The sequence below is a fragment of the Corylus avellana genome, chromosome ca1 (genome assembly GCF_901000735.1).
Source record: "Corylus avellana chromosome ca1, CavTom2PMs-1.0".
NCBI lineage: Eukaryota > Viridiplantae > Streptophyta > Magnoliopsida > Fagales > Betulaceae > Corylus > Corylus avellana.
The window spans coordinates 655,682-668,359 of NC_081541.1; the positions used below are offsets into that span (position 1 = coordinate 655,682).

At 35.6% G+C, this 12,678-nt stretch overlaps 1 protein-coding gene across 3 annotated transcripts; it reads right to left on the reverse strand.

Annotated features, from left to right (window-relative positions):
• Positions 1–1,959: 1,959 nt before the first annotated feature.
• Positions 1,960–12,678, reverse strand: LOC132167224 (ABC transporter G family member 4). Of its 3 annotated transcripts, none has more exons than XR_009438667.1 (3): positions 10,753–12,678; positions 10,419–10,487; positions 1,960–2,030 (listed from the first exon to the last, which is right to left on the reverse strand). XR_009438667.1 is itself a non-coding variant. In XM_059578130.1 (2 exons), the coding sequence occupies exon 1, from the start codon at positions 12,544–12,546 to the stop codon at positions 10,753–10,755; it is 1,794 nt and encodes a 597-aa protein (XP_059434113.1). In that variant the 5' UTR covers positions 12,547–12,678; the 3' UTR covers positions 9,376–10,487; positions 10,749–10,752. The 3 variants fall into 3 exon arrangements, 1 of the variants encoding a protein (XP_059434113.1); XR_009438666.1 differs by having other exon boundaries at positions 10,749–12,678; XM_059578130.1 differs by lacking the exon at positions 1,960–2,030 and having other exon boundaries at positions 9,376–10,487; positions 10,749–12,678.

Below are 12,678 nucleotides of genomic sequence, written 5' to 3' on the forward strand. Positions count from 1 at the left end.
GCAAGAGTCAGGACTAAACACCCCTAGGCACTAGCTACCGACAATAATCTAGATCACTAATTATCAAATCTTTATTAAGAAGAATAAGAACCTAATTAACCACAATATATATTAAACCCATGATCAATAGGAATTACCTAATGAAGTTGTTACTGTTAGCTAATTAATGCATTTTGGACGTTGAAAATGAAACTTTTTGGGGAAACTTCATAAAGCCCTCCTAAACTTTCAACCAATTTGAAAAAATCCTCCTGAATTTTCAAAACTCTCATTTAGGCACCTTGAACTTTGGTTTTCTCTCACTTTTGACCATTTTAACATTAAACTACGTCGTTTTAAGCTTGGTAGGTGTTGTAATTTTAGGACACAAAACGACGTAGTTTAATGTTAAAAGAGTTTAAAGTGGGAGAAAACCAAAGTTCAGGGGGCCTAAATGAGAGTTGAAAATTCAGGGAAGATTTTTCAAATTGGCTGGAAGTTCAGGGGGGCTTTCTGAAATTTCTCCAAACTTTTTTTTATGTTGGACAATGTTGGGATATGGGCCGGCAATGCCACACAACCCATTTGTCAAGCCGAAAGACCAGCCCATTAACCCAAGATCACTTCGTTCACTTGACAGGGAATCAGAGAGCTACAGTGCCATCGATCATACTAGGGATGGGCAGATTAACTGGTTACCGATTACCGGTTTCGACTTAAACCGATATTAACCGTAACCAATATACCGATATCCTTATCGGTTCGGTTAGAAATTTCATATCGGTTAACCGTTTAACCGATATAAACCGTTAAGTAGGAATGCTAAAACGATGTAGTTTTGGGATTATATATATACCTATGTAACCTTATCTTAATTTGGGATTGGGTAGGTTTGATTTTTTTTTTTTTTGTGATGGCATTGGATGAGATTTATTTGCCTTTGATGAAATCATTTTTCATTAACTAGTTTTGTTAGTCAAATTAGCATTCATTATGTTAATTAGTCCATTTGCTTTGGAAAAATGTATTTTATAATATAAAAAAAAAAGTTGTGGTAGATCAATATAAAAAAAACTTTAATTTTTAGCCCAAAAAACAAATATTTGGGTCCCAACAAAAGTTATTTGGGCCCTAAAACAACTCATTGTTAATAAGTTATTTTAGCCCAACAAAAAATATTTGGGCTCTCAAAAGTCAATAAAACTCATTTTTCGCCCAACAAAATAAATCAATATAAAGCCCACGATTAAATCGGTTAACCGGTTTAACCAAACCGTTTAACCGTATACTGTTATAACCGATAATTTCGGTTAAAATTCTTATTGGTTCGGTATCGGTTAATAAACTGTTTAACCAAAAATTATCGGTTAATAACCGATAAGAGCCAAAACCGGACCGTTTTGACCGATACCCAAGCTTAGATCATACTATATATCACAGAGTCCACGACTTACTATACGCTCTTAACTATCATAGTTGAATGAGGGTCCAAATAAAATGATTAACCCAAAGTTTTTTAGACTCCATTGAAGATAAATGATCATCCAGATGAGCCTCACAATACACGCCCAAACCGACTAATATTCAACCCAATCCAAACCGATCATATGCGGGTCGGTTTGGTTTCATTAGGAATCGGGTTGGCTCAGTTCGATAAATTCTCAAACCGACAAGTTCCGATTCGATTAATTGAAAAGATTCGCAAAACCAAGCTAATCCAACCCATGCCCGGCCACATCGAATAATCAATGGAGAGTAACCATAAACTCCATTTCATGGCCAGATAAAATTTTATAGCATTTAACTGTTTATATTGTGTGATATCATACTATAAATCTATTTAATATTCATCTAACCATGCTGATCATGTGATAGTTTCAACTAATCATTAGATTAGTTTTATTAAATAAAAAAAATTGAATAATTGATTTAGAGTTTCACATCAACATCATTAAATAATTAGATTACAAATAATTTTAAAAATGATGTGACAACGTAAATAATCTATATATCATTAGATGCGCCTGTGAAATAATTCATCATCGTCTCACCTGAAATAGAGAGAAATTGTCAAGCACAAGTAAGGATTAATATTAGGAATGCATCGAACTCTCCCTGGCCTTCTTCGATCCTTGCTGAGTTACAACCTTGTTTTTCCAATATAATTTGATTAATTACCATTTTTTGAGAATATGTTGTAGCTGTAAGCTATTGAATATATATAAATGCTAATTAACAATATAATTAGCAGCGGAAATTTAATATATATATGTATATGTACCTCCAGCCATTGCTTTGCTCAAGCAGCTTGAAGAACGACTCCACAGCAATCAAACTAAAACTAAACAATTTTATTGAGAGGTTCTTCTGACCTATGCCTACCAGTGAGTGCCAATTGATGGAATACACATGCCTTATTTATAGGTAGGTCAGGGGACCCTCAATTAGAGATGTTACCTTAATTATTCCTCCCATCAAGGAATAAAAATCAAATCAATACAGCTAATTGATTCCACAAAATAAAATCTTTAATGAAATCAAATACTTGTTCCACAAGAATTAAATCAGTGATTTAATTCAGAATATTTGATTTACACAATAAGCTTTAATTGGAATAAATTATTGAACACCGTAATTTTATTATTACAATAATATATGTGACTAAAGGGACATATTTTAATGGAATTTCTTACATTCTCCCACTTGGCCCTTATGACACGTAAATTCTTTATGGTGTTCAATTCTATGATATGGCCAATACTTTATTTATTCCAACCATTCATGGAATCCTCCCACTCATTCAAGGAATACTACACACGAATCATGGCGGTAAAGCTTTTATATAATAAGCCGTCCCTTCCATGTATCACAATGTGCAATATCTCCCTAAATGAGTACTTTATGGATAATGTACTTTATGAATGAACTTCCTATAAGTCATTCGGGTCCAACTTTAATTTTATCCCCACGGATAAGAATAATATATATATGCGCACAAAAAATCTTTATAACATAACATTTATGTCTATAGACCAATTAAAGAGAAACTAAGCACAAATGAATTAATGAATCTCATATATTCCACATGACTTTATACTTTCTTTTACCGGTAAACCTTTGGTCATGGGATCCGTAATCATTAATTCAACACTCATATGCTTAATAGACACTTATTGTCACTTAATGTTCTCTTTCATAGTGATACCTTATGTCGATATACATACTTCTGCTTCTACTCAGTTTATTCTTAGAAAAATAATTGTAGTAGAATTAACTCAGAAGATCTTTATGGGTCTAACTATAAAATCGACAATTTTGAGACCTTAACAAAAATGTCTCAACCATAATGCCTGTGTAATTAATTCACAGCATGTAATGACTTTTGCTTTCATGGTAGATGTAGCAACTGTAGTTTGCTTACTGCATCTTCAGTACATATATACTGAAGTTGATTATCTACTATCTACCGATTTAGCAAAAATCAAACCTGAATAAACACCACCAAATGGTAAGTGTATCTGTAGTTCTTGGTTTATTGCATATTCCACAATACTATACTGACCCAATAGTCCAACAGCTATTTCAATGCCAGGTCTAATGTAGACCTGTGCATACACATGGAATATCTGCCTTTGTTCCAATACATTTTGGGACATTATCCCCCTTAATAATAAGTGCTACTGAAGATTCATAGTTCTTCATTCTGAATCTCTCCCAAAACTTTAGTGAGATGAACTTTATGTAGCAAACCTAAATAAATGCTTGCAAGCAAAATATTATTTATATACAGGACTAAAAGAAATGTAACTTTACTCCCACTGACCTTAAGGTATATTCAATGATTTAACAAGGTTATCAATAAACCCATATGAGGTAATAACCTTGTAAAAATTTTATATACCATTGATGAGAGCCATATCTTAGTCCATTAATAGATATTCTTAATTTGCAAGCTTTCTGACTGTTATTAATAAAACCCCTTAAGTTGTCTTATGTACACCTCCTCCTTAAGATCCTTATTCAGGAAAATTGTTTTTCACATCCTTTTGATATAGCTCTAAAACAAAATGAGCTACTCATACCATGATAATCAATGCCTTCCTTTTGAGTAAGATCATTGGCTACAAGTCTAACTTTCTATAGTTCAACATTACCCGGAAGCATCCTTTTAGGTTTTATAAACCATTTGCAGCCTATGGCTACAACTCCCTTTGGTAAGTCAACAAGATTGCAGACTTGAATTTTAGCCAAAGATTTCATCTCCTCCTTCATGGCATTGAAACACAATGTGAAGTTATCTCCACCCAAAAAGATGTGAAAACAAATTTTGGATCGTCCTTAGGTCCGACATAAAAATCAGACTCCTAGAAGTATACAACATAATCACTAGAGATTGTTGGTCGCCTTATTTTAGAAAATCTTCTTAATCTACTTCATTTACTTTTGACAAAGTCTGAGTAGGTTCATTCTGAACTTGTTCCTTATGAGTTGACTGTTTCTGAAACCGATTGTGCTTGAAGATAATCAAGTTGATTTTTCTTAAGCACAATCAAACACCCTTCATGTGAAGGGGCTTCAGTCAACTCTTGTGCTTCCTCTAATTTAACCCCTTAAGGATAAGCACTCCCACTAAGTTCAGCGTTCTCTAGAAATTTTTAATATTAGACTCAACAATTCTAGGACTAAATGAAGAACAGTAAAGCCTAAACCCCTTAGAGTTTACTGTATAACCTATAAAATTCTGCTAGTTGTCTTGAAGCTAATTACCTTAGGTGTGGATTATAAATCCTCACTATAGCAAGACAACCCAATATGTGTAAACAATTTGAACTTGGTTCCATTCATTCCTTAATTTAGGTGTCTTATGTACAACTCTGAATGGAATCGAGTTAAATATATACACAGCGGTTTTCAAGGCTTCACTCCATTAGGAGAATAGAACATTACCTTTCATGTCCCCTTTTCGTGTACCTACCATAATACTATCTGCCTCTATCAGATCTTACGATCTTGATTTTCTTTTGTTTTGTTTCTCTACTTCTACCTTATAGGTACTGGAAGCATTAATGCCCAAACCTTATGATTTAGAAGATAGAGATACATAAACCTTATATGGTTATTACCGGAAGAGATATGATATCTCTAACCATTGAGGCAAGAAGCATGGAAAAGGTTACACTTGTACATGATCTCAAGAATTTCAAAAATCCTTTTGTTGGCACCTTTAATGGTATAGTTGGTCTGCTTTTCCTTAATGCAGTCCACATAAATATCAAAGATAGTAAATTTAAAGAGTCGTAAAAACTCTATCATTTATCAACCTTTTATTCTTTATAGAGATATATTCCAATCTCCAATGCCATAATATAGAGGATTTTCTCATTCATAAGACTCTGCTTTATGTCATCATTAATATGCAGGGATTAATTTTCCAAAAATTGGGATCTAGATAAATTTTAAATAGACCATTAATTTAATATTCCACCCAAAAAATTTTAACAATATTCAAATTTGACTTTAACAAACTAAAATAGAAATTAAATTTCTAAAAGAATTGTGGAATATATAAAAACATTATTAAGGTCAAAATGACATAACTGAATTTTTAAAATTAATCTATGGATCCCAGCAACCTCCAATTGTAAACAAGTATTATTTAAAAAACCCTGCATTATGTTGACAACGTGGACCGCTAAACCAAATTCAATCCACATAGCCCTTAATAGAGTCAATAAAAGAGATTCATGACACACTAGGTGTATGAGATTACCTTTATTTCAAGTCATTTATGATACTTTATGCAATCATTCTTTATATGTCCATAATTTTTCCTTAGTGTGAGAGAAACAAGTATCTTAATTGCCATAACACTTTGTTGGCACCTTGTTTTCATTCATCAACTATTGGACATGATTGCCTATAAAGGTCTTCCCTTAACATGAGTAACTTTCTGAATTCTCATGTCTTAATCTCTCATCTTTTTTTTGAACACACATGATCAGAAGTTCCTTAATTGATCAGTTATCCTTATGTGTGCCACAAGATATTTGAAAAAATATCATATTTAGATGAGAGAATAAAATTGACCATAATGACTCAAAAACTCAACCTTTAGGGACTTTATAATGAGCTGTTATGTCCTTCATTTCCATAATGTGCTCAAGCACATTTTGAAATTATAAAAGGTTTTACTTTAAAGCTTTTCTATTAGGGTGCAGGCCAAAGCCTTATTGGAACTCACTAAATGTTCCTCAATGACCTTTCTTTGGCCCTAAAACACTAAGGAATAAAACCCTAATGCTTTCCTTGATATGAGATTTCATGAACGTTGAAACTTAAGCGATTTAAATCACTACAATCGTTCATATTTAATAATCTCATGTGGCGTACTTGATTCCGTGGGAGAAGGTGATTTGTCCACACGAAACGCCAATTCAGTCTCCAAACACCCCAAAGTGAAAAGCACATTTTTCTTTTCAGTCAGGAAAAATTACCACTAAGAATTATTGGAACATAAAATACTAATAATTAAAGCAGTAGGAATACATCCAGTAACCAAGAAAAATTATATACTTTAATGCTATGAAATAACCTTATTTAAATTAACCAATGTTAATTTAATAGTAAATTTCAACCTACCTGTGGGCAAAGGTGCATCACGCATGAAATTTACTCTTTTTTAATAAGACTAATAAATTTAGCATTAATAAATAAAATTTTCCGTACCTGTGGGCCTAAGAGAAATTTTATTTTCAATGTTAAATTTACTATCTTATTCTAATTAACTCATAAAAATAAAAACGTCCCTGTGGGGATTGGCAAATTAAATTTATGAATTAATTACAACACGATGCTAATTTTCTTTATGAAGTTCATATGTATAATCTTGATGCAATTATCATTATAAAATCGGGATGCTGTGGCTCTCCCAAAAATTATTATGACAATTACGACTTCATTAACATCGAATTTATTTAAATTAACCAATGCTAATTTAATAGTAAATTTCAACCTACATGTGGGCAAAGGTTGCATCACGCATGAAATTTACTCTTTAATATGACTAATAAATTTAACATTAATAAATAAAATTCTCTGTACCTGTGGGCCTAAGAGAAATTTTATTTTTAAAGTTAAATTTATTATCTTATTCTAATTAAATCATAAAAATAATAACGTCCCTGTGGGGATTAGTAATTAAATTTATGAATTAATTACAACATGATGTTAATTTTCCTTATGAAGTTCACATATATGATCTTAATGCAATTATCATTATAAAATCGGGATGCTGTGGCTCTCCCAAAATTATTATGATAATCACTACTTCATTAACATCTAATAACTGTATAGATGCCACAAATAAAGTTCTAAAGAATAAAAGACAATACCATCATGTTAGTGGGTAAACAGTATTTTTCCAAAGTACAACCGGATAGTGTCCCAGATAAGTGAGGGGGCGCACAACGGCACACTTAAGTCCCAAGACTTACCTTGCCAGAGCTTTCCGAGTGCAATTTTGGATAGTACCATAAACATTCACCAACACATGAGGCTTAGTTAATTATTCTCAGGTCCAGGCATCAAACAATTTATATTTAAACAATTAAAAGAATAAATATATCCTTAAGTTCATGCATTAAAGAAACAATAATTTAATACTGAACAATTTAAATCATAAGATGAATAAAAATGTAATATTAAAGCATCAAAAACTGAATAGCCTAATGGTCTTGAAGTGACCTAAGGCCCTTTATACCTTAAGAGCCCAAGTTCTAAACCCAATGAGCCCTTTTTTTTTTTTTTTTTTTTTAACTGAATGGGCTATCGGGTTGGGCTTCCTTATTGGGCCAGCCTTTGGTTTCTATATTGGGTTGGCCCAATCGGGTTAGCCCACTTAATAAACCTTTTTTTTTTAAAAAAAAAAAAAAAACTGAATTGGGTTTGGGTAAAGTAAAGCCCATACCCAATGGCCCAAAACCACTAGACCCGGTTTCCTTATGGGTTTGAAAACCCTACCCGAATGATAATACCCGAACCCGAAAAACTTAACACCCAAACCCGGAAAGCTAGTCCCTTGCGCCGCTGCATCTTCCCCTTCCCCATTCTCCGGTCACCGGCGCCGGTTCCTTAATGCGCCGGCCAAAAAACAGCAGGCACCCCGTGTGAGGCTGCCGGCAGTTTTTTTTTTTTTTTTGTGGGTAGCCCGGTGAAATGACCACCGTTCCGGCCAATCGGCAGCCTGTGTAGGCGCCGTTTCTGCCCATCACAGGCGGCCCCTTATGGGGCTTCCTCCGTCAACAGCTCACCTTATGCGGCCAACGCCGCTGCTGTGGGAGAGGGGGAGACCGGTGCTGCAGAAAAAAAAAAAAAAAAATCGGCACTGCAGGTAGGGGCGTTTCTGTAGCTTGTCTCCAGTAAATTCTCATCGAAAGAGACCCAGAGGAAAGTGAAGAACCAAGGGTCCTGATCACCCATTGGCCCCACATAATTTTGTTTTAAGAAACAATACCACATGAGCAATTTTGTCAAAACAAATAAAACATATATGTACACGTGGGTTTCATGGTTGTTGAGAACAAATGGTTCTCAGTTTCAATAAGCATGGGTTTCGTACAGGGAGCATGGCAATATGGTCAAAAAAATAAAAGTAAACAGACCAGTGAGTGGTCGTGGCTTTCATTCAATTTCGATATACTTTATGCTCCTCACCATGTATTTTGTTTCAATAATCAATAAACAAAATAAAGTATTATTGAAACAAAAAATAAAATTTTATAGCAGGCATATCTCAAAATTAAACTGAGCAAATATGGATTAGAGGTGGCTCTGATACCACATGTAAGCTATTGAATATATATAAATGCTAATTAACAATATAATTAGCAGCAGAAATTTAATATATATATGTATATGTACCTCCAGCCATTGCTTTGCTCAAGCAGCTTGAAGAACGACTCCACAGCAATCAAACTAAAACTAAACAATTTTATTGAGAGGTTCTTCTGACCTATGCCTACCAGTAAGTGCCAATTGATGGAATACACAGGCCTTATTTATAGGTAGGTCAGGGGACCCTCAATTAGAGCTGTTACCTTAATTATTCCTCCCATCAAGGAATAAAAATCAAATCAATACAGCTAATTGATTCCACAAAATAAAATCTTTAATGAAATCAAATACTTGTTCCACAAGAATTAAATCAGTGATTTAATTCAGAATATTTGATTTACACAATAAGCTTTAATTGGAATAAATTATTGAACACCGTAATTTTATTATTACAATAATATATGTGACATAAAGGGACATATTTTAATGGAATTTCTTACAGTAGCTTCATAGGAATAGGAACAATATATTACTAATTTAAGGACAAAGTTTTTTAAGAAATTTCTTTCAATTTAATTTATTAAATTAATATTTATCTTTAAAATAGTTGATTCTCTACCCCTTCATTCCTATCAGACTATTACACTCATCTTCCCCTTTTCTTCTTTGTAATGAAGGGGAGAAAGTTACATACTACCACCCATGTAGTGGAAATTGGCTATGCGTGTCACTGTAGGGGTGGTAATTTTTGTTTGTGTGTTGAATTTGAGTCATGTTGAGATGCATGTATATAAAAATCTTAACTTGACCCATATAATTAAACAGATTAGATCATTCAATCATAATTCATTCATTTTGTATTAATTAAACTCATATTAAATTCGTGAAAAAAACGTATAAAATACTTAACCTAAATAAAAAATAAATAAAAAAAAGCTTCAATAGTTTGTCCAGCATGGGGTGGGGGGGATAGATAGGCCGCAGGGGGCGATCGAAGGCAACCCCACAGTGGGTTCACGGGTGACTGCTAAAAGAGAAACCCGTGAGTGTGGCACTGATTCAAGTTTAAGCAACAAAACAAACTTGAATTGTGGCATTTCCCCACCCGACAGACCGCTTTTCAAGAAGCCCAACTCCTTCAATTATTACATGCTCTCTCTCTCCCTTTCTCTCTCTACATCCATCCATCCATATCTAAAACACCCGTGACTCGCTTTCTTCTTAGTAAACACTCAGAAGATGATCATGCCCAAAACACTTTCTACGTCAGCCCCACTGCCTGACACGTAGATTGGAGCCCACCTAATCATGAATCACTATTTTTTTTTTCTTCTTAAAATTAATTAGCTTATATACTTTTATAACAAGAAGGCTTGAAAATTTATAGATTTTAGGATAGGCCATATGATGAGACATATTTCACCGAGGAAAATGTTATTCATTCGAAATCTTTAGGCAGATCGAGAACCGAACAAAAAAATCTTTAATCTTGTCAAAAAATTGGATCCCAATTGTTTTTATTCTCTGTCATTTCACTTTCATCATGTTTCTCGTGTAGTCGAGTTTAATAGAAAGACAGCTCAAGCTTGAATAGGAGTTCTGTTCACCTGAATTTGAGTCTTTTGTGAAGTGGAAATGCGTCTTGACCCTTTCACAATAACATGCATATATATGGCCTACAATACGGATAAGAGAGGAATTAAAACCGTTGTCATTCATTTATCTGCTTCTAAACCTTTTGTGTTTAAACATGGAGAAATGAATTGAAATCCATGAAGCAACTTCCTTTAATACTGTATTTCAATTGTTTCTGTCAATAAATCGAAGCCCAATAAGAAGCCATCACTCACAGGAGCTTCAGTTCTTGGAAAACAAATGACAATATATAAAAAAAAAAAAAACATTAATACAGAGTAAATATGCTTGTGTGTACGTACGTACTCATCTTTTTGATCTTGAAACCCTTCGGATCAAAACCAGCAAGCAGAGCACGCGATAAAACACAAAGAAACCAACCAAGATGTAAATATTTGTCCATTTCTGCCTCTCATGGAGCCCTCTCTTCTGCAAAACATCGGCTCCAGTCACCATGCACTCTTTGTTCTCCTCGTACCATATCAAACACCTTGAGACGAGGCAAGAATACTCATTGATGAGGAGGGCGTCAAGCGCGTACTTATACATTGAGAGGAAGTGCATGAAAAGCCAGTACTTGGGTAAACCATCTGAGGAGATGAAGTAGCCTGAGAAGAGAAAGAAAGCCCCCAAAAGTATAGTCACGAGGGAAGTGCCAGCGATGTAGTTTGGAGCAAGGGAGCTCAAAAAGAGCACGAATGAGTTTGCCATTAAAACTACGACCCATATGACCAATACGAAGTAGGAAAAAGCTTGCCATGAAGCACAAAGACCCACCAAGAAGTAGACCGAGCTCGAATATATGATTGCTATTGCGAGCAAATAAGGCAAGAAAACAAGGGTGTTAGCCATTAGATAAGACGAGAGTCTATAAACCCCACTTGAAGTTTCTCTCAGAATTATTGGCCTTTCATTGATGAAGATTGGGAGGGTTTCAGTTGTGGAAGAGAGAAGGAAGGTGAGAGTGAAAGCGAAGAGACCGAACCTCTTTTCGATGCCTTGCTTGTCAAAACCAATATTAATGTAAATGGTTCCAAGAACCAGACCCACAACAAGCGCTTCCAATGTGTTTGTTAAAAGGAGCTGTTTGGTTCTGTAAACGATTTTCCAAAATCTGTTATAAAGGGTGAGGATCTCATGGACTCTAGAGCTCTTGTATCTTATTCTTTTTCCTTCATTCTCACAAGGAGAGGCTGTGGAGATATTTGGTGATGGAGGGGGTGTGATGGGCTTAAGCTCATTCAGCTGGTTTAGCATTTCCATGGCGTATTCTAATGCATTGAGCTGTGGAGGGACAGTGAAGCCGTTTGAGACCAAGAATGTCTGCAGTGAAGAAAGTGTGCCATGGTGCACCACCGTCCCTTTTGATAGCAGCATGATTCTATCAATTGTAGAGAGGATCTTGAAGCTCGGTTGGTGTATCGACAAAATCACAGTGCGGTGACGCGAAGTGGCTATCGATTTAAGCGTTTGCATTACGTTGAAGGCCGACGAGCTGTCGAGGCCTGAAGTGGGCTCGTCGAGAAGCAAAACTGCTGGGTCGTGGAGAAGGCTTATGCCTATTGAGACTCGTCTACGTTCGCCACCCGACAGGCCATGTGCCAGCCGGGTGTTTGATAAATGTTCTAGCCTAAGCTCGGCGAGAAGAGAGGAGATAATGGCTGTAATATCGGATGATTTAGGGACCAGAAGGCGAGCAGCAAAGGCGAAGGTCTCGGAGACGGTGAGTAATGGAAGGCATGCATCGTGCTGGGGGACATAGGCGGAGAGTTTGCGGAATGTGGAAGGGTTGAAAGGGGAAGAGTTGAGAAGCAGAGTGCCGTTTGTGGGTGAAGTTCGGGCGGCTAAGATGTCAAGGAGAGTAGATTTACCGGCTCCGCTGGGACCAACAATGGCCAGGATTTGAGATGGATAGGCGGTGAGAGAGACATCACGGAGGATGTATGTGGGAGGAGTTGTGGTGCAGGGTTTGAAGAGGAAGATCAGCGGTGCAATGGGATTAATGGAGCCGGCGGTTGATTTAGTGTAGGAGATTGAAGAGGCTGTTAACTTGTAGCTCTTGACCGGTACTGGCGGTGGCTTTGGTGATTGGTCTTCCATGGAAGTGGTGATGATATTGGGAGAGCAAGTGATGAGGGCAAAGAGAGAGAGACGTGGGGATATAAGTTGTTGTTGTTGATGATACTTTCCATGCGTTTAGAGTAAAATGTTGGGGGAAGATACTTAAGAAGA